The sequence below is a fragment of the Pipistrellus kuhlii genome, unplaced genomic scaffold (assembly GCF_014108245.1).
Source record: "Pipistrellus kuhlii isolate mPipKuh1 unplaced genomic scaffold, mPipKuh1.p scaffold_m20_p_5, whole genome shotgun sequence".
In the NCBI taxonomy this organism is placed as follows: Eukaryota; Metazoa; Chordata; class Mammalia; order Chiroptera; family Vespertilionidae; genus Pipistrellus; species Pipistrellus kuhlii.
Genome location: NW_023425551.1, coordinates 55,059,720 through 55,083,330, shown reverse-complemented (window position 1 = coordinate 55,083,330; position 23,611 = coordinate 55,059,720). Strand labels below are relative to the sequence as shown.

At 34.0% G+C, this 23,611-nt stretch overlaps 1 protein-coding gene across 49 annotated transcripts in view; it reads left to right on the top strand.

Annotated features, from left to right (window-relative positions):
- The window catches only part of RIMS1 (regulating synaptic membrane exocytosis 1), a 389,815-nt gene that overhangs the window by 232,331 nt on the left and 133,873 nt on the right, over window positions 1-23,611 (top strand). For all 49 annotated transcript variants that reach the window (XM_036413979.2, XM_045572599.1, XM_036413996.2 and 46 more), the window contains 3 exons: window positions 20,819-20,886; window positions 21,444-21,554; window positions 23,168-23,267. In XM_036413979.2, coding sequence (XP_036269872.1) covers window positions 20,819-20,886; window positions 21,444-21,554; window positions 23,168-23,267 — 279 coding nt within the window. The remainder of the gene's footprint in view (window positions 1-20,818; window positions 20,887-21,443; window positions 21,555-23,167; window positions 23,268-23,611) is intronic.

Here is a 23,611-nt window from a genome sequence, read left to right as displayed (position 1 = left end):
CCAAAATAGGAAGTCTGTATTGTTTTTTCAAAATAAGGGATCAGTTGGGAAAGAGCTGAAACCTTTTCACAAACAGGCCTTGATTTATTTTAGACCACAATTCCTCAAGGTCAAATGATATACATGAAGCAAGCTCAAAATTGCAATGGATGTTAGGTTTTACATGTTCTCTCCTAAGGGAAATCAGTCTGCTGGTCTTTGAAGTGACTGTGAAATCATGGCTGAGTGGGGAGGCTATGAAATATATAACCCCAAGGGGAGATCCATGTGACTCAAAATGGATAGAATGCTAGGAATGTTTTAAATATTGTTAATATACATTTGTGAGTTAATAGATGAAAATAGAAGGATTTTCCCCCCCTGCTTGATATATGGACAGTGAACTCAGTGAATGGCACTTATTATGGGATCACAGAGTATTTGGGATCCAGAAATGAATGATAGGATATGTTAAAATAAGTTTAACATTTGCTCTTTCTAATATGGAATCTCTGTTTTGATTCTATAATTATGAAATGTGTATACCATTTCAGAGATCTTATTTGGTTTACCAAGTGCTTTTTGTTAGAATTATAGTTTGTTACCATTTGACAAGTTTCCTCATATGCAGGCATTTTAGGGAACTCAAGATAAATATACCAAATTAATATAAATTCATGAGATAAAATTGGGGATAGATATTAGGTTAATAGCATACTAAATGATCTTGTAATTTGAAATAAGCCTATTTCAGGTGATAAAGGAGAAAAGAAAAATAGGAAAAAAAAGATATACAAAAAGCAGATACCTCTAAATCAAGCACAATATTAGCCACACACAGCGTATTAAAATGTTTTAATTCAGTTGTCTTAGCCTTCATATAGGCTTATAAGATCCGTAGATTCTTAAATTCAATCAAATAAAATGGCAGGGCACCAGTTTGTGGAAATGGGTAAATTGGTTGTTGAAAGTTTTGAATCTCCTTTCATCAATACTCTTCAGTACCCTTGCTGGCCCAGCAGCTCTATCTGTAGACCATGACATTTATATGTCTTATGCCAGAGCCATAGTCATAAAGAAACAACTTCAGCAAGTATAATACTTCGGTCCCATAAAAACCCTCCTTGGCTCTAAATTTGTAAAGCCAAGGGTAGAAGATCATAAGCCCTTTCTGCATCATTACAGTTTTTACACCAAGTCACTAGCACTTTAACAAAACCTGGCACAACTTTGGGTAATCTTCCAAAATAATGACAGTAGCTCCTACTTACCATGGGGTAGTGAAAAGCTCCTACGTGTGCTTTCAAATTTAAGTCAAGTCTAAAATCCCATGCCTACTTCTTATAAACCATGTGACCTTGAGTGAGTTAATTAGCTTTTTTGAGCCCCTTCTGTAACATGGGGCCAGTAATACTGATTTATGTCATATGCTTGTGAGAAATAAATGAATTAAGTAAAATTAACACAGCACAATATTTGGCATATAACAGTTATTCAGTTAATGTTTATTTCCCTTTCTATATCCCAGCAACAATTGACCAATTTTGACTCAAGATAGTTTAAAGCATACTTGCAAGTTTGAGGAAAGAAAAAATGAAGATTCTAAATAGAGAGAAAAACCTTCTATGGAGAGGGGAAATTTTTCAATTTGTGGCTGTTTTGCAGTGGATTCCTTGATGATGAGATGATCCATGTTTCAGTATTTTTTTCCTTATCAGATAATTATTTTTATAAGTATATATGGTTTAAGTAAACATAGAGCATTTAGTTTAAATAAATGAAAGATTGTTTTTTATTCTCACTACCTGGTATTATTATTATTACTTGATCATTTCATTTTCTAAAGCAAACTAATAGCAGTTTGTCTCTACTTTTTTAATAACATTCCCCAGTGCATTAGAGAAGTATATAATTGTTCATTGTTTCTGGAAACCAGATAATATAAAGATGAAATTGGGGAATGATATAATTTAAAAATCAACTGATTTTTGTTGTTGTTATTGTTGCTGTTGTTCTGTGTAATTCATGATATTGGGTGAGTAATGTAAAAGTAGTGACTTAATGAGAGGGGAATGATTCTATATTGCAGTGAAAAAAATCTGTTAGACTATGAATTGTGACTCTACAATCATCAAAAGACCTGCATCTTTAAAAATATTGGAAATATGACCCCACCCCCCCAACTCTCTAGCCAAACCTATTTGAGGTTGCCCTTTGGCCCCCTGGAGATGAGCTACTAATAGCAGGAGGCTGGCCATCCCGGAAGAGCCTGAACAAGCACTTTCGTCCCTGTTCCCAACAGTCACTCCTCTACTCTTAGTGGATGCTTCCTTGTGCAGTTAGTTGTTGTCATTGGGCATTCTCAGATAGGGAAACTGCAGAGGAAATGTCCTCTTACACGGGGCTTGACAGCATCATTGCCAGTGATTGATAATGGGACCAAATCATTTCAGGTGAGTTTTCTGTGGTCCACAAGCCAGCAGGGGTCTGCTTGACTTTGTCATCTTAGCCCATGGGTATCTCAGTGCATTGTCACTGGGGGTGGGAGGGGATAAGAGGCACTCTTCAAGCCTCTGCCTGAGTCTTTTCTCCTGTGCTAGCTTTAAGGGACCCCAGTGTTTTGTGTGTCTCCGCCTACAGGAAGGTGCTTGTGTCAGGAAATGGTTAATTATGGATCCACCAGAGCTTTGGTGTTTGCTATAGTGGGAACCTCTTAGTACAGCACAGAGCCTATAGATTAGTGTGCGGTAATCAAGGAGCATCTGTGCACTGCAGAGATCCGTTGTGATGACAGCAGCACTTATGGCCTTGTTTAGTGTCACAGTTGTATAAGGTTGAACACTGCAGGCTTTTTTTGTTTGTTTGTTTTGATTTAGAATGCAAGGACTACAGGGTTTTTATTTTTTGTTTTTAAAATTCTTTTGCATTTTGGTGGATTTGCTGCCACTGCTAGCTAGAATTTAGTGATTTGATGCCAGCAGCATTTATTTAACCACTCTGATACTCTGATGCTGCTGTTATGTTTGCTGGTTTCTGCAGTTCCTACTACTTCATACGCTGCTCCCAGGAACAGGTAAACTAAGCCATAATATTAACCTTATGCATAAATGTAAAATGAATGCAGTATGTTGTTTAATTATTCAAAGAGTAAGATATTAAAATGCTTCAGTGGATTATGTCAGTAGAGAATGAGAACTATTTTACTTTGAACATGGGAATTGCACAAATATAATATCATTTTAGAATGCATGGTGATCTTCTAGTTGCATTACATTAAGTTATTGTTATGTTTCACGTCTTGAATGAATACCTGGAGCATACATTCATCTGTAATTTAGTATTTAACCCTTACTTTGTTGTATGTATATTACACAATTAAGTCAGAAATACATAGTTTCCTTTTGTGATTTGATCGAAGAAAGTTGTTTTCCCTGTTCAGTGATGTCACTAATATTAGAAGCTTCCGAGTTTAATCTTCTTAAAAATATAAAGATATCAGTTTATATGTAGGTTGTTGTTTTGGAGTATTTAAACAAAGGCTTCAAGGCCTTGTTTCTCCTAGTCGACAGTTATTTCAGAGCACGTCTTGGGAATTCCTGTGTTTTTGTGTGATGCTAACCTTTGGACTGAAGGCAAAAATGTTCAGATAAGGGGAATACAGAGCCCAGACAGAAAGAAGGAAAGGGAAACAGAGTCTTTTGGGTCTGAGTTGGGTGTGTGACCTTGGGCAACAGAGGAACTAACCCCTTCTGGCCCTTGTTTCCATTCTGCCAGTTTGGAAAAAGACTCTAATGTTATTCTCTGTGAGAACGGCATGGCATTTTTCAGATGCTCAAGATCATCTGATGGTCATTTCTGTGTAGCAAACGACACTATTATTTAATTTGTAAAGGTATGCAGTTTTATTAATAAAAGAGAAATAGAAATCTTTTACGTTTTTTTTTTCTTCTTCCTTTGCAGTGTTTTAGCAACTGAGGCTGTTTTTTGGAAGAGAGATTATGGCTTTTTAAAATTAAACCAGCGAATCTCTTGACTCTGCTGTAACTATTTTGCCAAGTAGGCATTGAGCAAGTTTGGGGTGTCTTGAGGGCACCCGCTGTCAGACTCCTTGGGAGGCAAAGGAGGCATCATGTGTTTTGCTGCAGCCAGATAAGGTCCTGGATGCAGAGCTGCTGGGCCCTCTGAAAGCCTGCCAGGGACGTTAGCACGCCTCCCTGCCCCCTCCTTCGCTCTCAGGTACAGCATGTACTGCTGAGGGCATCTGGGGGAAGCTCCAGCCTGCTCTTCTCAGCAAATGACTTTCAAGAGGTCCACTTTCTGCTAAGGGCAAGCTTAAAATCCAAAAGATCCAAGGCAACTAGGAGAAACGCAGTCAGCAGCCTCTCACTCTAAAAAGACTGAATCAGATTGCTGCCTGATTCATGAGTTTAGACTTTTTTTAAAAAAAATTAAAAATTAAATATTTAGCCGAAACCGGTTTGGCTCAATGGATAGAGCATCAGCTTGGGGACTGAAAGGTCCCGGGTTCAATTCCGGTCAAGGGCATGTACCTTGGTTGCGGGCATATCCTCAGTAGAGGGTGTGCAAGAGGCAGCTGATCGATGACTCTCATCGATGTTTGTAGCTCTCTATCTCTCTCCCTTCCTCTCTGTACAAAATCAATAAAATATAAAAAAAAATTTAAACATTTACTGTCCACAGTATTGCATAAGTCCCCTTTCTTCCCCAATGATCCCTTTTAGCTCATCCCCATCCTATTTCCTGCCCCAGGCCCTCACCACCCTATTGTCTGTGTCTATGTGTCTGTGTCTATGGGTTATGCATATATGCATACAAGTTCTTTGTTTAATTAAATATGTTCTTTGGAGACAATAGAAGTATTTAATGTAACTTGAGCCATGTGCTTGCAGAGTGGCTAGTTTTTGCTAGCTGAAAAGAATTATGAATCTTGTGTTTACTGTCATCTGACTGGATCTTTTTAATGATAGATACTCATGATGAGAAAAAGGCTGAGGCAGTGATGTCTCATATCTCCACACAGATGCACATGAGAGATGAAAGAAAAGCAAGGATCGATTTCTCTCTCTAGCTCTAAGGAACCAGTCTGATTAGTCATCTTCATGCAAAGAGATTTGAGGGCAACAACTTCATCAGTAAATTGATTAGAACCCCGGTGCATGAAATTCATGCATGGAGGGGGCTTCCTCAGCCCAGCCTGTACCTCTCCAATCTGGGACCCCCTTGAGGGTTGTCCAACTGCTGGTTTAGGCCTGATCCCACATCAGGCCTAAACCCACAGTCAGACATCTGTCTCGGAATCTGGGATGACAGGCTCCTAATCCTTCGCCTGCCTATCTGCCTGATTGCTCCTAACCCCTCTGCCTTCCAACATGATCTCCCCTAACTCCTCTGCCTGCCAGCCTGAGTGCCCCTATTTTGCCCCTCTGCAGGCCTGATTGCCCCTACCTTGGCACACAACCCCCCCCCCCCACTGGTCTGATCACCTTTTCCTTGCCCCTTTGCCTGCCTGATCTCGCCCCCAACTGCCCTCCCCTGCCAGCGTGATTGCCCCTAAGTGCCTCTGTCTTGTCCCCTACCACCATGGCTTTGTCAGGAAGGAAGTCAGACATCTGGAAGATGGCCAGTTGACCTAGTTTAATTTGCATATTGTCCTTTCACTAGTTTATATTCTCCATGATACGAAAGGTCGTTTGCTCAAGTTTCTTCCAACTTTCTGATTTTATATGTGCTGTAGTTATTAGTGTGTGGTCTGAAAGCTCCTCAGGAGAAGGAGGTATTTTCCTTTTGAAGCATATCCTGTGATTGTTCCTGAGAAGAGTTCTGTTAATGAAATGATGGAAGTCATGTGAAAAACAAAGACAAAATTAATCCCAGTGACCAGCAAGTATATATTTTTCCCTATTTTTCTCCAGGTAATCCAGAGGCACTTTCTGTTCTCAATTTTCTAAAGCCAGAGAGATTAGGAATCAGCTTGTGAAACTATAAAGTAGGTAAATCAATAAAATAATTAGTAATTATATTATAATAATATTAATAATCAAGAAGACTTTTATAATACTTATTTTCATGCCTGTGAATTGTAGATTAATGAAATGGGTTTAGATTTTTAGATAGGCTGCTTTAAGTAGGCCAACTTTTATCTTTAAGAAGATAATTGTAATAATATAATAAGTTGGTCAGTTCTTTGCAGAAATGAAACCAAACTTTTTTGAATGTCTAGCTAATTTAAATTTGTTGTTTCAAATAAGTTTTATATGAGTTGTATGAGTTTTAGAGAGCTGAGAAATAAGTTCTTCTTTTGGTAAACTGTAAATATTGGACAAATTTCAAAGCTGACTTCAGAAAAGGGTCCATATTGATTGTAATAGATGGGTTCTAACAAATACATTTTAATTGTATAACATCTGTGAAATAGTTTAGTCTTATTCCTAGCTTTTGAAGATTTTTAGATTTTTTTTTTCTTTTTGTAACAAGAAACTGGTAGAATTGCAGTTTTTTGTTTTGTTTTTATTATTTTATTTTATTTTTTTGTCCTTTAAGAGAATGCTTAGCCCTAGAATTTTGGTAGTCAAAATTGGAACAATTTTTTAGTCACTTTGAAATTTTACTTTGATTCCAAGATAATGTTTTTTAATAATTTTAGATTATATGAAATTTGTTACCATTTTTTTATATTTTTCTTTTTGGTAAATGTCTTTGAAATTATTTAAAGCACTAATCAGGGAAGAAATATTAGCCTATCTGCATATAGTAAGTTCTCTTGCCTATTGATATTAAAGGCTTTTTAAAATTATGATTAATTAGACTCTTGATAATTCACAAAAGTGCTTTCTTGTATAGAGAGACCAAGTGAATTCCCTTGCCCTCTGTATGTAATCACAAAGCTCATTTTGTCTGAACATGGTTTCCTGACTTCCTAAGTGCTTACCTAAAATAGGAGTCTTAATGAAAGTATGCTGTTGAGGATGAGGGCCTGCAAGATAGAATAATTCTGGGAGCTAAACGTAACCCGCTGAAGCTAGATAGCAATGTGCTGGCCTTATCCTGGCTCTTCAGCCATTTGTTGTTAATTTTGAGAGAGATCATGGGACCCTCAGAGAAATAAGGAAGCAATGGGCTCTCCACAGAGAAACAGTTCTGCACTCAAAATTTTATATACAATTTTAAAGAATATATATATATATATCCCTTAAATCTATGCACCCTATAAAAGGAGTCACATAACCCAGGTTATAACCTTGCCTTAAATATTACAAAAACAGCCCTATCTGGTTTGGCTCAGTGGATAGAGAGTAGGCCTGTGGACCGAAGGGTCTGGGGGTTTGATTCCGGTCAAGGACACATGCCCGGGTTGTGGGCTCGATCTCCAGTGGGGGGTGAAGGGGGGGAGGAGGCAGCCAATCAATGATTGTTTCTCATCATTGATGTTTCCATCTCTTTCTCTCTCTTCCTTCCTCTCTGAAATCAATCAAAATTATATTAAAAGTATTACAAAAACAAATTACTTGATATTCAGTAGTAGGAAAAGTCTTGCCTGCATGAAGGTAAGTTGTTTTTTCTTCTATGAATAATGGATAAACCCTACACCTACTTCAAAATGCTCATGCTTATAAGAATACTTAATTACTATTTGATATTTTCATGGGCTATGTTCTTCCACAATGCAGTGAAAAAATCCACCCCAGGCTTAATTATCAAAAAATATAAATAAATGATTAAATATACTGATGTAGGTAAAGAGGTTAGGGATGACTGAAAATTCAAATACAACATAGAGAGCTTTCATTTAGACGAATAGGGGACTGTGTTTTGTGTGGACCAACATTATTTTAGCTGTACCTGAAGGGCTGGCTAGGGCCTTTTTCTGTTCAAAATGCCAGACAGACTAGTTTTTTTGTGTGTGGTTTTTTTTTTTGTGGTTTTTTTTTTTTTTTTTTTTTTTTTTTTTAATTCTCTGACAAAAGACTTCTTTGACAAATAAGTTGTGATTTCCTGACTTCATATGTGAGTCTTGTTCTAGAATCAGACATTTAGTTATAGTGGTTTTCATGTAAGGTTTGTTTTCGTCTATGAGATTTTACTGTCACCATCAGAGCTATTAAATGAAGACAAAAAAGTGATGGAAAAATTGAGTATGAAATTAGAAATCCTAAATATCTGTTTAATCACCTCAAAATATTGGTAAGAAACTCATGGTTTGTAAGGAGGAGAAAGATCTGTTTTTGGTGGTTTTGCTTGAAGGTTGCCCCTTTGGGTTTGACATCCAGAATCTTTGAACATACTCCCTTTAGTCTCCACATTTGCCCTGACTGGCTGTACGAAGCTGAATTGCAATGAGTACAGTTTTCTTGCCTGTGAACTAACTACACATCTGGGTATTTGACCTAAAATACAGTGAACGAAGACTGTAGCTAATAGGCCCAAAGATCTGTGTGTGTGTGTGTGTGTGTGTGTGTGTGTGTGTGTGTGTGTGTGTGATTTTTGTCATTAAAACTATTGCCGAAACCGGTTTGGCTCAGTGGATAGAGTGTCAGCCTGCGGACTGAAAGGACCCAGGTTCGATTCCGGTTAAGGGCACATACCTTGGTTGCGGGCACATCCCCAGTAGAGGGTGTGCAAGAGGCAGCTAATCGATGATTTTCATCGATATTTCTAACTCTCTATCCCTCTCTGTAAAAAATCAATAAAATATATTAAAAACAACAACAACAACAACAATAATAAACTATTAGTGCATCACTTTAGAAAACAAATAAAATTATAGAAATTCTTGATAAGTGAAAAAAAGGCCAGCAAGATGTCTCCTTTCAGTGTTTTTAATCCTTTTCTTTTTTGTTTTGTTAACCCTCACCTGAGGAAATTTTTTCCATTGCTTTCCAGAGAGAGTAGAGGGGAGGGAGGGAAAGAGAAAGAAACATTGATGTGAGAGATACATAGACTGGTCTTCTCCCTCAAGCACCCCGACTTGACTCCAGGCTGGGAACAAACCTGCAACTCAAGTACCTGCCCTTGACTAGGAATGGAACCGGTGTCTCCCTGATGCACAAGGACAATGCTCCAACCACTGAGCAGACTGTCCAGGGCTGTTTTTTGTTTTTTTGTTTTTTTTTTTTAATCACTTTCAACATTTTTTAAAAAAAAAAGCAAAATAGCCAGGCTAGAGTAATATAGAGTTTCTCATTTGAAAAATTAATATTTAGACATTAGAATATAGTTGCAACAATTACTTGAATCCAAGTTTAAAGATATATTTTAAAAATCAATAATATGCATTTTATACCTAAAAGTAAATATTACTTACAGTTTTGCTAGATAGGAAGAAAATGAGTATAAGAGATATTATTGATATAATTGTTTTCTTTGGTTGATCCATTTTCATTGGTTCATCCATTTCTCCAGATCATTCTTGATGTGGTCAATAGGCCATTTTAGCTAAAATTTGGGTTGATTAAATTGGAAATTATGTGCAGTATATGGTCTTATATTGTTAAGATAATTGGACTTATTCTGTCAATCTTAAATGTGCTCATAGTTATTGAAATTACTTAATGATATTTACTGCCTTTGTGAGTGATATTCCTATATCTTAATTAGAAAGGCTTAGTATCAATTTATAAAATTTGCATTAGAGAACTCAGAAAAAATTATTATTCTTAATGTTTTTGAAGTAGCATTCAATGTAATACTGCTAACAAATTGTTCAAAGACTAATTTCAAATTTCAGTTTTATTGTCACTGAAAGTGTTAGATATCAATGCTAACAAAATTCAGTTTTAATTATTTTCATCAAATATCAGTTAATTTCACAATGTAATTCAGTTATATAACCAATCCTTCAGAAATGATAGTTTTGTTCACTTTGTTTTACTCTTACTTAAGAGACATTAACTTTATTAATAGTAAGTATCTTTAAAAAACAATTTAGCCACTGTATGTGTAGAACATTATTCAAGGAGCAATTAACCCTCTATTTTTTTATTTTTGGTACTACATTCATAAAATATAAAAAAATATAACATTCAAAGGGAGAAAATAAGATACTATTTATAGTGTATTGAATCCTTAATTTTAACACATAAATCTAAAGCACTGTTTGATAAACTGTTCCATGTTTCTCTTTTTTTGCATTGAGTAATGATTTAATTTTGGAATTATAAAATCTTAGCTTCAAATACCTCATTCTAGGTATCTGAGTTTTCCAATATGCTAAACAATTGCCAACTGGCATGTGGTAATTAATTTCATTTTCATTAAAAAATTTTATATAGAATTGTATATTACTCTTTTTGTTGTTGTTTATTTTTAACCAGGAAGTCTGGGAAAAGGATTATGTCGTACTTTCACAAAAGTTCATGCTTCATACAATAATTTTTTAGTTGTTGTCTAATGGCTATTGTTTTAACATCAGTTATTATGTTGTCTGTTAGTACAGTTATAGTATACTCACAGTATCACAGTGTTAAGGGCAGAAAGAGCCTTAACCCAATTTTTTTATTTGTTTGTGTTGTTTTCAATTATCCTGTGCCCATTCTTGTGAGTTCTTATTGCTGTCATTGTGCTTACCTGAACCGATTCCTTTGTGTTTAGCAATGTGCATCTTCCCTGGTTGTATGGAGCTCAATAACAGACCGACTCTTAGGATTGTGATTCTAAAATTATGAGTGAAAGTTTACTAGGTTTTGAAGGAGTAAAGTCATGGACCTCAGATTTGTGATACTGGTTTTTGTTAGTTGAAAACCCTTTTTCACTTATTTTCCATTCTTTGGCAATATTTACAAATAAGCTAATACCTTATATATTTGTGTTTACCAAATTCTGCTACTTAAAAGCTATAAATAAGCTAACACCTGTATATCACTTGTATTTCTAAGTTGTTTCCCATTGTATCAAAGATATTTTGAGATTGATGAATGAAAAAAAATCTAAACTTTAATGAAAATGGTTATAGTAAATATATTAAATTATGTTTTATGTATAAATATTTAATTTAATTTTAATTCCCACTTTGTAATCTACCTTAATACTAAAAGTGACTTAAGCTAGCTACCAAATGTGAATATATAGCCATTTGAAATAAGTTAAAAGTGTGTAAAACAGTTGATGAGTAAGAACAAGGGTAGAAAATTTGGTTTCCGTTTTAACAATAAACATTCTAACACACATGCTCTGAGAAGAGTTCTATCAGTTACAAAATTTACAGTTTCTGTAACATAAGAACCAGTCATTTACATACATATTTATCTTTCCTGATATTGACACCGGAAAGAAGGTTTTTCTGTGTAGTTTCACAGAGAAATAGCAGCAGCAGCATGATCCATATGTGAGTAAATTCACCACCAGTTAGTGATTTGATAAGGACAGTATATAAAAACGATATTGGGGGCAGTGGGAGAAAGGGACTCTAGAAATGCAATGTAAGTACAGGTGCATGGCTGTCTGGTGGTCTGGATTAATTAAGAGTTTTATAATATCTTAGTAGATTTACTGCATATCCCACACAAAGACCTCTGTGGGTATTGCTTTAAATTAAATATTTAAAAATATTGAAGTATGTTGTCCTTAAAAAAAAAAAAGAATAGGTACCCTCTGAAGTGAGCTTGGGAGTAGTTCAGTACCACTAAGTAATTGCGGAGTCATTGATCTAATGTTAGGCAGACACACCATTAATATGGTTTGCCATGCATTTCTGAGTAGAAGGCCCAAGCTTAAGAGAAGGGCCCCTGTGACCAAGCCACAAAATCATGTTGAGCATTCTAAGTCTAGGCCAGTGAGATGCTCTGATTTTTTTTAAAAAATGGTACAGGTTTTATTATGAAAATGTAAGATGAAGATATTTTGAAATTATTTTAATGAAAAGATCATTTTAGAGTGATTAATCCAAACCTTAAGTATCTAGGAACTCTGGACATCTTTTCTTAAGTCAGTGGGTTAATCTTGGAGCTACCTTAACTTTGTTGGCTTTATACAAAGAGGTATATTTGCTATTTGCATTTGTGAATATTACTTTTTCCCCTTCATTGCTTTTTGTGGTTTTCTTACTTGAATTATCTTTCATCAGATGGAGCTGGGCACATTTAAAGGGACTGCCTGACCTCTTAAGCACTGCGGCAGAGGTGACCTTGCAGTGTTTTGCAGCCTAGTTTCTGATGGCTCTAATTTTGATGGTTTATGAATATGGATACTTAGCATGTTTTTCTAGAACCATGTTGAGGCATAAACATCTTTTTAAAACTTCTATGCCCAGTGATTTCCCACTACCAGTCAAGGCATTTCCAACCTTAAAAAAGTCCTTCAATGTTTCTATAACTTTTTTGTTTGCATACACAAAATAAAAACAAAGACAAACAAACAGAAACAAAACCAAAAAGAAAGGAAATAAGCAACATTTACAGTAACTTGCTTTGCTGGAACTCTGGTTTTAAACATTCATTTATATTACCCAAAATGTTTGCTAGAATAAATTTGTTTTCTAATATTTTTTAGCTTAATTATATATTTTAAGGCTTAAGCAGTATCAATCCCTCATAACTACTTCCATTTTATTCTACACGCCCTTAAATTCATCTTTATCATCATTTGACTCTTATCCTTCTTATCTATATTACCAAAACCATGTTAATATATTGATCTCCATATTTTTCATTTTTATATCTTTGGATGTAGAGGCAGGTAGAAATTGACTTGACATTCAGAATTATTATTGCAAATTAATCTTATTTTGCTAGCAGTGCCTGGATGTGAGGTCTGGATAAAAACTAACATTTTTCTTTATCAAAGAGATTTACATCTAGAGTGCTTTCTTATAATATATGCTGTGAACTTGCCCAGCACTACAATTTCTTTAGCCTGTGGTTAACATCCAGTCCCCAAACAATGAAAACAAATAAACCCCGGTTTTTTCCACAGGGTTTCCTGGCTGATTATTCCGAGGCTTTGCACGTGACAACCTGTTCTCCCAAGTGAATGGAATACTCAGTGTCAATGTGGAAGCCTGGTCAGTTGGAAAGTTGCAGTAAAATATTTCCCTCCTGTGTGCAGCACTTCCCCAAATTCCTATTGATGAAGAGTCATTGTGTTAGAAGAAACAGAAAAGTTTCCCTAAGATTGTTAATTTTGTGATTTGCTATTCAGCGTACTTTCTCATTCTGTATATATCTACACGCTAAGGAGGACATTTTTCAGTCATGAAGCCTCAAACCATATTTATACATGAAATTTATTCCTCTCTAAACTATTATTGGTGGAAATCATTTTGCCCTATTAATCATCTTGAACACATTTCTTCAGATACACTTTCTTCTCATTTAATGCAGATAATAAATACAGTCTGGTCTAGATTTGCTGAAGACCATGAATACCCTTCTTTTGTTATTCTAAGGCACAAAAGTGTGTGTGTGTGCACGCGTGCATGTGCGCGCTCATGCATGTGTGTGTTTATGTATGTATGTGTGTTTTTTTATTTTGTTTTTGTTGTTGTTATTGCTTGAAACTTTCAGGAACTTTCATTTACAACCACTTCTGGGTCTTGTAGCATCAGTTCACTGCAGAGCTAAGGAGTAAAGAGGTCATTGCACAACATGGTATTTTGGGAATGTTTCTGAAACCTAAAGCCTCCTGGAGTCTCAAAAATCTAAGTTGTGAGTCTTTCAAAATTAGGAAAATTTAAACTGATGACTAATGTCTTCCATCTCAAATAGCTTTTTATTTCTCAATGTCTTTTAGCCTATTTAAAGTCACGAAATTTTCTATTTTTCCCCAAACCCCATCATCCAGGTGACACTAGTACATATTTAAAGTTATTTTTTTAAGACCATCAATCTTTTTATTATTTAGATTATTTTGTTAGGACTATAAAAGACATGTGAGGAAAAGAAAGAAATCTGAGGAAGTTAGGATGTTTATAACTAATCAGAATATTAATTATTAAAATGTATCCCATAGTTAATATCTATTAATATACCAAATAATTCTTAAGGTATAATATAAGCTGGTTGCAAGGAAACATTTTCAGGGGTAATCTGAGTCATCAGAAAAAATACATAAAGGCATAAAATGGTCTACTTGTTTCCTGATTTGGAGAAATTCAGTCTGAAATATTTGGTTTATATATCACATGTATTTTGTTCTCCCACTTAAAAATATTATATAAAGAAATGACAAAATGCTTAATTTTAGATTAAGGATATGAGCTGGTCAGATTAATTATTCAGATATTTTTGATTAGTTGTTAAGCTGTATACATTTCAGTATATAGATAGCTTATACTATAAAAGTAGCCATATTCTTATTCCCTTAGGCTTAAATTGGCTTTGTGGAAATTAATAGGAAGATTTATGTTACTATTTTTACATATGTTATTTCCTCATCACTTAACAAATGGAATTTTAAAAAAATATATTCATTTATTCTGAACACTTGAGCATTTGGCTTATATCAAGCCAATTAATAATTTCTACAAACAAAGTGACTTTATTATTTTTCTAAGCCTATTTCACAGCATACATATTTTGCAAAATTACTGATTTTACCTATATTAGCTAGACTAGGTATTCAACTATAATACCATTATTTCATATTTATAATCACAACTATGTAATTATACTATAAAATCTATTGCTAAAGTTGTTTCTAATTTACAAATCTAACATATCTCATTTAATCCTCGTAAAATATTGTAACCAAGTGGTATTATCCCCATTTTAGATGAGGGTAAGGTTTATAGAAATAAAGGGCTATTAAAAAGAGAATTCACCTAAAATGGCAGAGTTAGAATTATAATCACAAGTGTCCAGTTTCTAATACAATGTTCTTTTTTACACAATAGCTAATTTTCATGTTTTATAAAAAAACAAAATAATTATAAATAGCAGATAAGATATAATAATGTTAATAGAGAAGTTAAAATACAACATAGTTCTCTCATTATTCAAAGTTTCAAATAAGTAAACTCTGAGGCAGAAAAAGCATATTTTCTTAATTTTTACATCCCATTAAAATTGACAGAAATGCTTATCAGTATTATTACTGGAAATACTTTTAATATATATACTTATATGTATTATAAGTTATTATTTTCCAAGTTGAGGCCTTGTCTTTTTTTTTTTTTTTTTTTAATGATTGAACTCAGAGCTCAACTAGAAATATTGATTCTGAGATCACTATAACTATTTTTATAAAATTCTGTGCTGGTAGGGTTGGCATTCCAAAAGTTAATTCTCAACTTCACCAAAAAGGACTTATAATCCAAAAAGTACCACCTCAATTAAATATATTAATGAAATTCTTCTTTTGGAGATAAGCTACTTATGAAAGACATAAGATGGCATCACTGGCTCTAAAGCAAATACTTAATCTCTTTCCAGATTTTGTTCACTCTGCAGGTTCTGTTGAGCATAAATATTGTAATTTCTAAATACAAACATCTTTGACAGACACCTCTTTAACTTAATTAAAAATAGTTGATGCATTTACTTGAACTATCAAATTTATATGCCGAAGAGACAGAGAGAATGTTATTGTTGGTTCTGTGATAGAAACAGAGCATATTGTGAACAAAGGAGGATTTTGAAAGTGAAATTTCTAACATGCATTTAGAGAACTGCCACTCTAACGAATCCCTGAGGGCGGGAGAGAATGTAATTCTTCCAAGGAATGACACTTTTTGTGTATGTATCCTGGGCCCAAACCAGAGATTGGGTTTTACGTTACTTAGAATTATTGAAGCGTGCTTGCTTAAGACAAATAGTTGGAGATGAATCTAGTCCCACCACCAAATTATGGAGTGACCACTGATGTGAATTTTGGATGAACTCACCAAAAAGTATTTGAGGACCAATATTTTTAGTATACTAGGAATTTAGACTGATAGTAACTCATCTGTAATTTTGTATCATTACACATTGGGTTTCACATTTCACAGATTAATGACTAAATTTAACAAGTATGTTTTTCCATTTTATTTTATTGCCTAGAAAAGTAAGTCCTATTAAATAATAGCGTTTCTTATCCCTGGCAGCTAATTTCTTATCCCTGGCAGCTTATCCCTGCTGCATAACACATTATTACTGATTTATCCCAATGTCAGCTCCACTATTGTATATAACTTATGGATGGGAGTAGACACAACTTTTGTAGACATAAACAAATGTGAAATAGTCTTCTAAAATAGGAGGGAAATATTTCAAAATGGTATTTTCATTATATTAATGAGAAGTTAAGATTTACCACAGTTCTTAGACTTGGATTTTGATTACTGTCAATGAAAAGAATGTCCTTGTAAAATATTAAAATGAGCTAAAATGTATGTTTTTAATCATACAATCAAAGCCATATTTATAATCAAAGCCATATTTATTAACTCATGTGTGGTGAACATGATACTCTGTGTCTTAATTTGTCTCAAATTACAAACACATTCTTAGAATTGAGTTGGTTTTTTGTGTATGCACTGCATAAAACATTTAACAAATCTATATTTTGTTCAAAATTTTAATTTATGTACTGTGCTATTATAAAGTAGGTTAGTAGTTATTAATTTTACTTAGTGTCAATGCACATGCTTTTGTGGAGGATAAACAAAAAAAAGAAAATCTTTTAAGAAATACAGGAAATCTCTGGGAAGGAGGATTCTTTTGATTTTTCGGTCTATGAGTTTTATACTTTTTTAAATGTCAACAATCTGTATTATATAGGAAGAACAATTTAGTTTTTGAGATGACAGGCAGCACTATTATGATATGTACTTGAAATTGTGGAGATTTACTATGAGTCAATCTTGTAATTAGTTTGAGTTCCATCTGTAATCACCATTCATTATAATGATGTTTTAAAAATATGCTGTGTGTTTATACTGGAGATAAAGAAGAATTCCAGATTTTCTAATATTGCAAGGCTTTAGTGTAGATAAGCTTTCCTTTACTATTGTAACTACACACTAGGTGAACATTCTACTTGGTTCAATGTAACAGTCATGAAAATTGTTAAGTAGACATATAATGTATGGAATTAGATTTGTGGTTTTCTCCTTAGAGATTTCATATACTCATACACACTCAATCATACTTTATGTTATTTAGAATGTATTTTTGTTCAATTGACTTCGATTGGTCTTATTGGAATCTGCTGTGCCTTGACATGAGGTCATAAGATACAGAATTTAAAATCACAGAGGTGCAAGTTTATGTCATAAGATACAGAATTTAAAATCACAGAGGTGCAAGTTTATGCATTGTTACGTACTCTAATCATGATGACTTGCATGTAGGGACAGCTCATTCTCTGTATAGAAGGCTCACATATCATTAACCCATTTTTATTTGTGCAGTGAAAGTTGTATGCTAATATATTGCTTAACCTATTTTTCACAAGGGGTAGGATAAAAGTCTCTTTTTTAAAGAATTCACAAAAATAATGCTTAAAATCATAACACTTCATAAAACTTGGCTATTTATGAACTTGAACTATTTAAATAGACTCAGACATTTCCTGAATCTAAATTAATATTAACAGTACATTTATCCCTTTATAGCTATATTGAACATTAGAACCAAAATGCTTTTATGTTAATTCCTTGCTTATACCATGAATTAATCATTTTTGTATCTATGTCACTTGAAATCAATATCTTTCATCACATGTTAGAAAAGTAATCCAGGAAAATGTTTTTTATTAATGACTAGAGGCCTGGTACATGAAATTCATGCACTTGGGGCGGGGGTGGAGGCTGTCCATCAGCCCAGCCTGCGCCCTCTCGGAGTCCTAGGCCCCTCAGAGGATGTCCCCTGGAGATCAGGCCTAAGCTGGCAGTCAGACATCCCTCTCGCAGTCTGGGGCTCTCGCAGTTTGGGACCCCTCGCTCCTTACTTCCTGCCTGCAGCTCAGGGAGGAGAGGATTGCACCACTGCCATTGCACTCACCAGTCATGAGTCTGGCTTCTGGTTGAGCGGCACTCCTGCTGTGGGAGCGCACTGACCACTAGGAAGCAGCTCGTGCATTGAGCATCTGCCCCCTGGTGGTCAGTGTGCATCATAGCGAGCAGTTGTTCTACCATTCAGTTGATTTGCATATTGGGGTTTTATTATGTAGGATATGCTAGAGTCCAAATATTTTAGGAGAAAGTTTTGTTTAGTGTTGCTTATCCCATTAACACTAAAGAGATGTGACTTATAAAGGCAAGTTAGAGCAGTTAAAAAGACAATAATATCTTCAAATTTAGTAATTACATGGCAATAAGAAACAAATATAGTTTAAAACTAAAAATTTAAATTTTAGAATTTATTTTAATGGTTGATAATGGAAATTAGTGATAAGAAGACACTTAGAATTTGTTCAGAATGTGAAGGAAGTGTAACTGTATTCTAAAATATAAAAAAAAATATTATTGTATGTTTTTAGTATATATTGACAATACTATCTATGGCTAAAGTTGGGGGATATGGTTTTATTTTAAGCTGCAAAATCTATAGCATCCATATTACCACTGTCAGGGTAAGGTATGAATTATTGCTGGCTGCATAGGGAAATCACCTGGCAACTATATCTGTCCCATCTAAAATCAATTAAACTCTCCATTCAAGATAATTATCCTACAAAGCTTATAGATGAAAGCAATGTTTTCCTAGTAAAGAGTGCTCAGTATCATCATCAAAATGTGCCAGAAACCTAATCTTTTGGTTATTTACATGTAAGCAAATATTCATAAGGTATGTTAATCTAGATTTACTTAGGACAAATTGAGTTAAATACAGGGTTGATCCAATATGAGAAATTGGGCCATACATCAGAGAAAGATCCCAGAGTTTTACTATTGAAGTCATATTTTGTTTTTTTGAAGTCTTTTAAATGGGGTTGATTTTCAACAGTTTTTTTTGTTTAAAGTCAAAGACTTCACAAAGCAGCTTTCAAATTACTAATTTTATTGAAGTCATTTTATTTTTGTCCCAGTATTTCGAAATGAATTAGCACTTAAGAAGTCATCAGACTTTATTACATAGTATGTGAAATTTTAGGGAGAAAGCTTTATGAATTGCAATAGGATTTTGAATGATATTTGTAGTTAATTATTTTATTATTAGAAATACATTTTTCTTTTAAGAGAGAGAAAAAAAACTTTAGTATCTTGATACTAAAGACAGCAACTTTAAAAATAAACATCTGACCTTTAAAAACAATAAAAATAAAGGAGGAAAAAACCCTTTCCTTTTATAAATGTTCTTATATTTCATTATCTGAGAAGGTCCAGTAGAAGATTAAAACTCTGTTATTATCGACACCAAGTTGTGTATACATTTTAAAGTGAATGATTTTGAGAGGCTTAGAGACCCCATATGGAGTAAATTTCCACAAAATATAGTTTCTTCTAATGCACCCTTTATAAAATTTGTTACTTTTACCTATATGATGTATTTGAAGAATATTTTTTTATTTATGCAGTATGTATAATATTCTCCATCAACCTTCCTAAGATATCTATATATTATATATAAAAGCCTAAGCAACCATCTGACTGTCTGACTGATAGCTCTGACGTGCACTGCCCACCAGGGGGCAGACACTCAATGCAGGAGCTGCCAAGTTGTGGTGACTTGGCAGCTGTGGTTCTCAGGTGACAGACCCAGAACCAGAGAGGAGGGAGCCTGATTCCAGGGTGCATCACCTGAGAACCACCCTCTTGCAATCTGGGACCCCTCAGAGGATATTGGAGAGCTGGTTTCAGCCGTTCCCTCAGAGCAGGCCGAGGGACCCCACTGATGCTCAAATCCATGCACCAGGCCTTTAGTTGTATAAAAAAGAAAGGGGAGCAGCCACTGAGAAATTGAAGTGTATGGCTTTTTAATGCTGGCGTATAAAATGTTTGTTTCCTATTACATTTCTTTTATAGTGTCTATATGTGCTAGGCCTGTAGTCTACATAAAAAGTTTTACTTAGGACCTTCAGAGATATTAGCCAAACATTTCCTCAGAAACCAGCTAGACATCTCATTGTTAGATGGCATGCTTTCCTCATTCTGTTAACATTTTTCTCTTTCAAGATCCACAGGGAGAAATATTTTAAGTGACTTAGTCTCATGTATGAGATGTAAAAGGTTTTTTTCTCACATGGATTACCCACTGTGTCCTTTCTTCCTATACAATTACTGGAAGAACTGATGCTTTCCAGTACGTCTTCCTTTTTTTCTCAGATGTTTTCTTTAGCATTCTGCTTTTAAGCTAAAACAATAAAAATTAAGAGTTCATTTCAAGAGTTCATTTTTACAAAATTAAAGATTGTAAAGGTTTTTTATGGCTTTCATAAAATTGGATAGTCTATCATTTGTATGTACTCTTTTGCCAAAAGCTATTCTTGATATTGAATTATTCAACATCATGTCCAAAAGTATTTATCTTGTTCTTCAGCTGATGAGGGAAGAGGATAGAGGCCAGTGAATAATTTTGAAAGATATGATATAGTTCAGAAGAGTAGAAAGGGAGACACTCAGTTTTTATCTCAATTCAGTGAATACAATTTCAGCAGGCTGTGCCTTGGTATGGAGGGTAAGTGAAGTGGGTTAACCCAGCGCCTTCCATACTTTTTGTGTGTGTTTCTAGCCTGATGATGACTGTAAAAGAAAACTTTCCTATAGTCTGAAGTGCTTTTGTAACATACATTCATTCCAAGGATTCAGGTCACAGCCTTTGGAATGCAGATTATCTTTCTGGGATACACACAGTCAAGATTATGATATTCATAACTTTTATAGATTGAAGAAGTTATACTTAAAATGATTAAAGCATTCTCTACTCTAAAGCATTATATTTCCTTTTTTTTTTTTATTGTGCAGGTGACTTGGATTATTACTGGCTGGATCCTGCCACGTGGCATAGTCGGGAAACATCACCAATTAGTTCGGTAAGCTTTCTGGGAAGTGAGGGTTTGGAATTTAGGGGTAATATGTGCTGTTTATTGTCCCTTGCTGATATGTGCTCGATAGTAATCTTATTCTGCTCCATTATACATTTTATGAGAGCAAACATTGATTTCATTTAAGACAGAACAGTTTTGAATAAAAAAGTTATCACTGAATAATTATAAAAATGTTTAAATAAAAAGGAATTATTAAATGATGACTGGAAATCAGATGTCATTTGGTTAAATATATCAAAAATTCACAATACTACTCAAAATACAGAATCAGTTTCTGTATAGAAGCAGATATATTTTTAAATTTCAATTAATTTTATTTCAGAAATATTTTTAAGGATGTACTTAGCTGCTGGATACTTTTAGAACTATTTAAGATAATAGTTGTCCACTGCAAATTAAAATTGTCTAAGGATAGAGCCCAGCAGTATCAAGAATTCCCTATTGTGTCTTTAACTGAAGAAATCTCATCATGTGACAACCAATAATTATGTGACTACAGGAAAGAAAATAAATTTTCTTTAACTTTATTCATGTCTTAATAGCATCCTGTAACGTGGCAGCCATCTAAAGAGGGGGACCGATTAATTGGACGTGTTATTCTTAACAAGAGAACAACTATGCCCAAAGAATCAGGTGCATTACTGGGCCTGAAAGTAAGTATGCTGGTTTCAAATGTTTCTTAAAGAGGGAATTACAGTATGGACAGGACTCAACAAAGTGTCTGACAGTGATTTTTAAATATTTTCCTCTCTTCTCCAAATAAAGTCTTTCTAGCAAATGTCTTGTTAATATGGTGATGCTTTATGGTAAATTTAGTATTTTATCTAGGTTAATATTTTAAAAATACTTTGTTAATATGACAATATGTTAAAAAACTGCAATAAATTATAGGAAAACTAAAGAATATTTATCTGAATATAAAGTTCAAGTGCAGTTTTATATAAAATAAAGTTTTAATGTGTGGTCCTAAGGTTAGATAATGCAGATTGCATAATTTTATTACTATACTTTTTATTATACTTGAAAAGCAACATAAAACATCATTAATGATACTGTTTTCTAAATGCAGTAGAATTTATGGTCATATCAAAAGAGTAAAATGTACCCTTTAAAATATTAATTGACTTTAACAGAGAAAATAAAAAACTAATAAATTACAAAAGATTGTATTTTATTGTAGGAAAAATATGTGCATACATTTTGTTTTATTATGCTTGTGCCTATATGTTAAATCTCACGGTTTTATTTCCTTTAAAAAACAGAGAAACATTCAAAGCTGCTGCTTTAAAGTTATTTACCAAGAGATTGTTTTATAGTTGTGCGGTAGTTTGATTTCTTTCAAGCTATTGACTACTAATCCAGTTAAAATTTTTAAGTTGATGTATTTAATAGTATTACCTTTTTATTATTACCCTTAATTTCTCCTGTTATGAAGTAATTTTCATTACCTATCTGAATGGGTATAGCCCTATGGATTATGGATCAATCTCAAACTTTGAGAATATCTCTCCAACTTCTAATTATACATATGTAGCCCCTGCTTTGGGAAGAAATTAAACTTAGGAACTTTCCGATTTATTTATTTTTAGCTAGAGTGGAAAAGCCAGGTGAGAGTGTTGAATATTCAGTAATATAACTCTGGCTTTGAGAGTTAGATTGAATCACATACAGATTTTAGTTGAGGAGCTCATTCACATGTTCAGTAGCAGAGATAATTTGGGCTTGTTATTCTTTGAACATGGTAAATTGCTTCCTCAAAGTTCCTGTTGTTGGTCTGAATTCCTAGTCTTTATGTCTTAGACCTACATTCCACTAAAAATATACAAAAGAGATCAAGATCAGAAATGCCAACGGGGCATTATCTGCATTTAGAAATATAATTCACATGGTGGGCATGAGTTGAGAGGATAAAGAAAAGTGAACCCTGATGTAAACAGTGTCAAACCCTTCCTGTTTGTTGGTAAGTAAGGAAGAACTGGCATTTGTCTTGTAGGGTTATACACTATTTGCGGCGCCTTTGTGTTGTTAGGTCAATATAAGTAATCAGTACATAAGCTTTCTTAGGATACATAGCCATCTTAAACATAATGAGACAATGTTTTCTTTTTAAAGCCATGCTTCCAGCTTCTTTAACAGAAATGTATGTCACTTCATTAATGTCCCTACACTCAATTCTAAGTACATCATAAAAGACTGATGTGATTAATTCCTCAAACATAAACCTTATGTTTTAGCCTTGGGCACTTATAAGTTTGTAATTATCCAGGTTGTTGGAGGAAAAATGACTGACTTAGGACGCCTTGGTGCCTTCATCACCAAAGTAAAGAAGGGTAGCCTTGCAGATGTAGTTGGACATTTAAGAGCAGGTAAAGTTTCTTTTCACATTTGAACAATGTGTACTCTTTGCATGAGTTGGTGATTTTCAAATTTGGGTAAGTCATAGATAAATCAATGAAGTAAATAACTAATTTTAATGCATGAATAGATTTTTTTTCCTGATATCATCACTAGCAGTTTGGACAAAGCAAGTATAGGAATGTTTCTTATTTTTGTAAAAATAAATAGATGCAAAATACCAAAAGATTACTAATTTTCATAGATGGCTTCATAATGTTCCTACAAATATATAAACAATTTAGCCTTTTGAAAAAGTGACATCACTACTTATTTCTTTAGTTTGTATTTAAGCTATAGGAAATACTAATTTTTC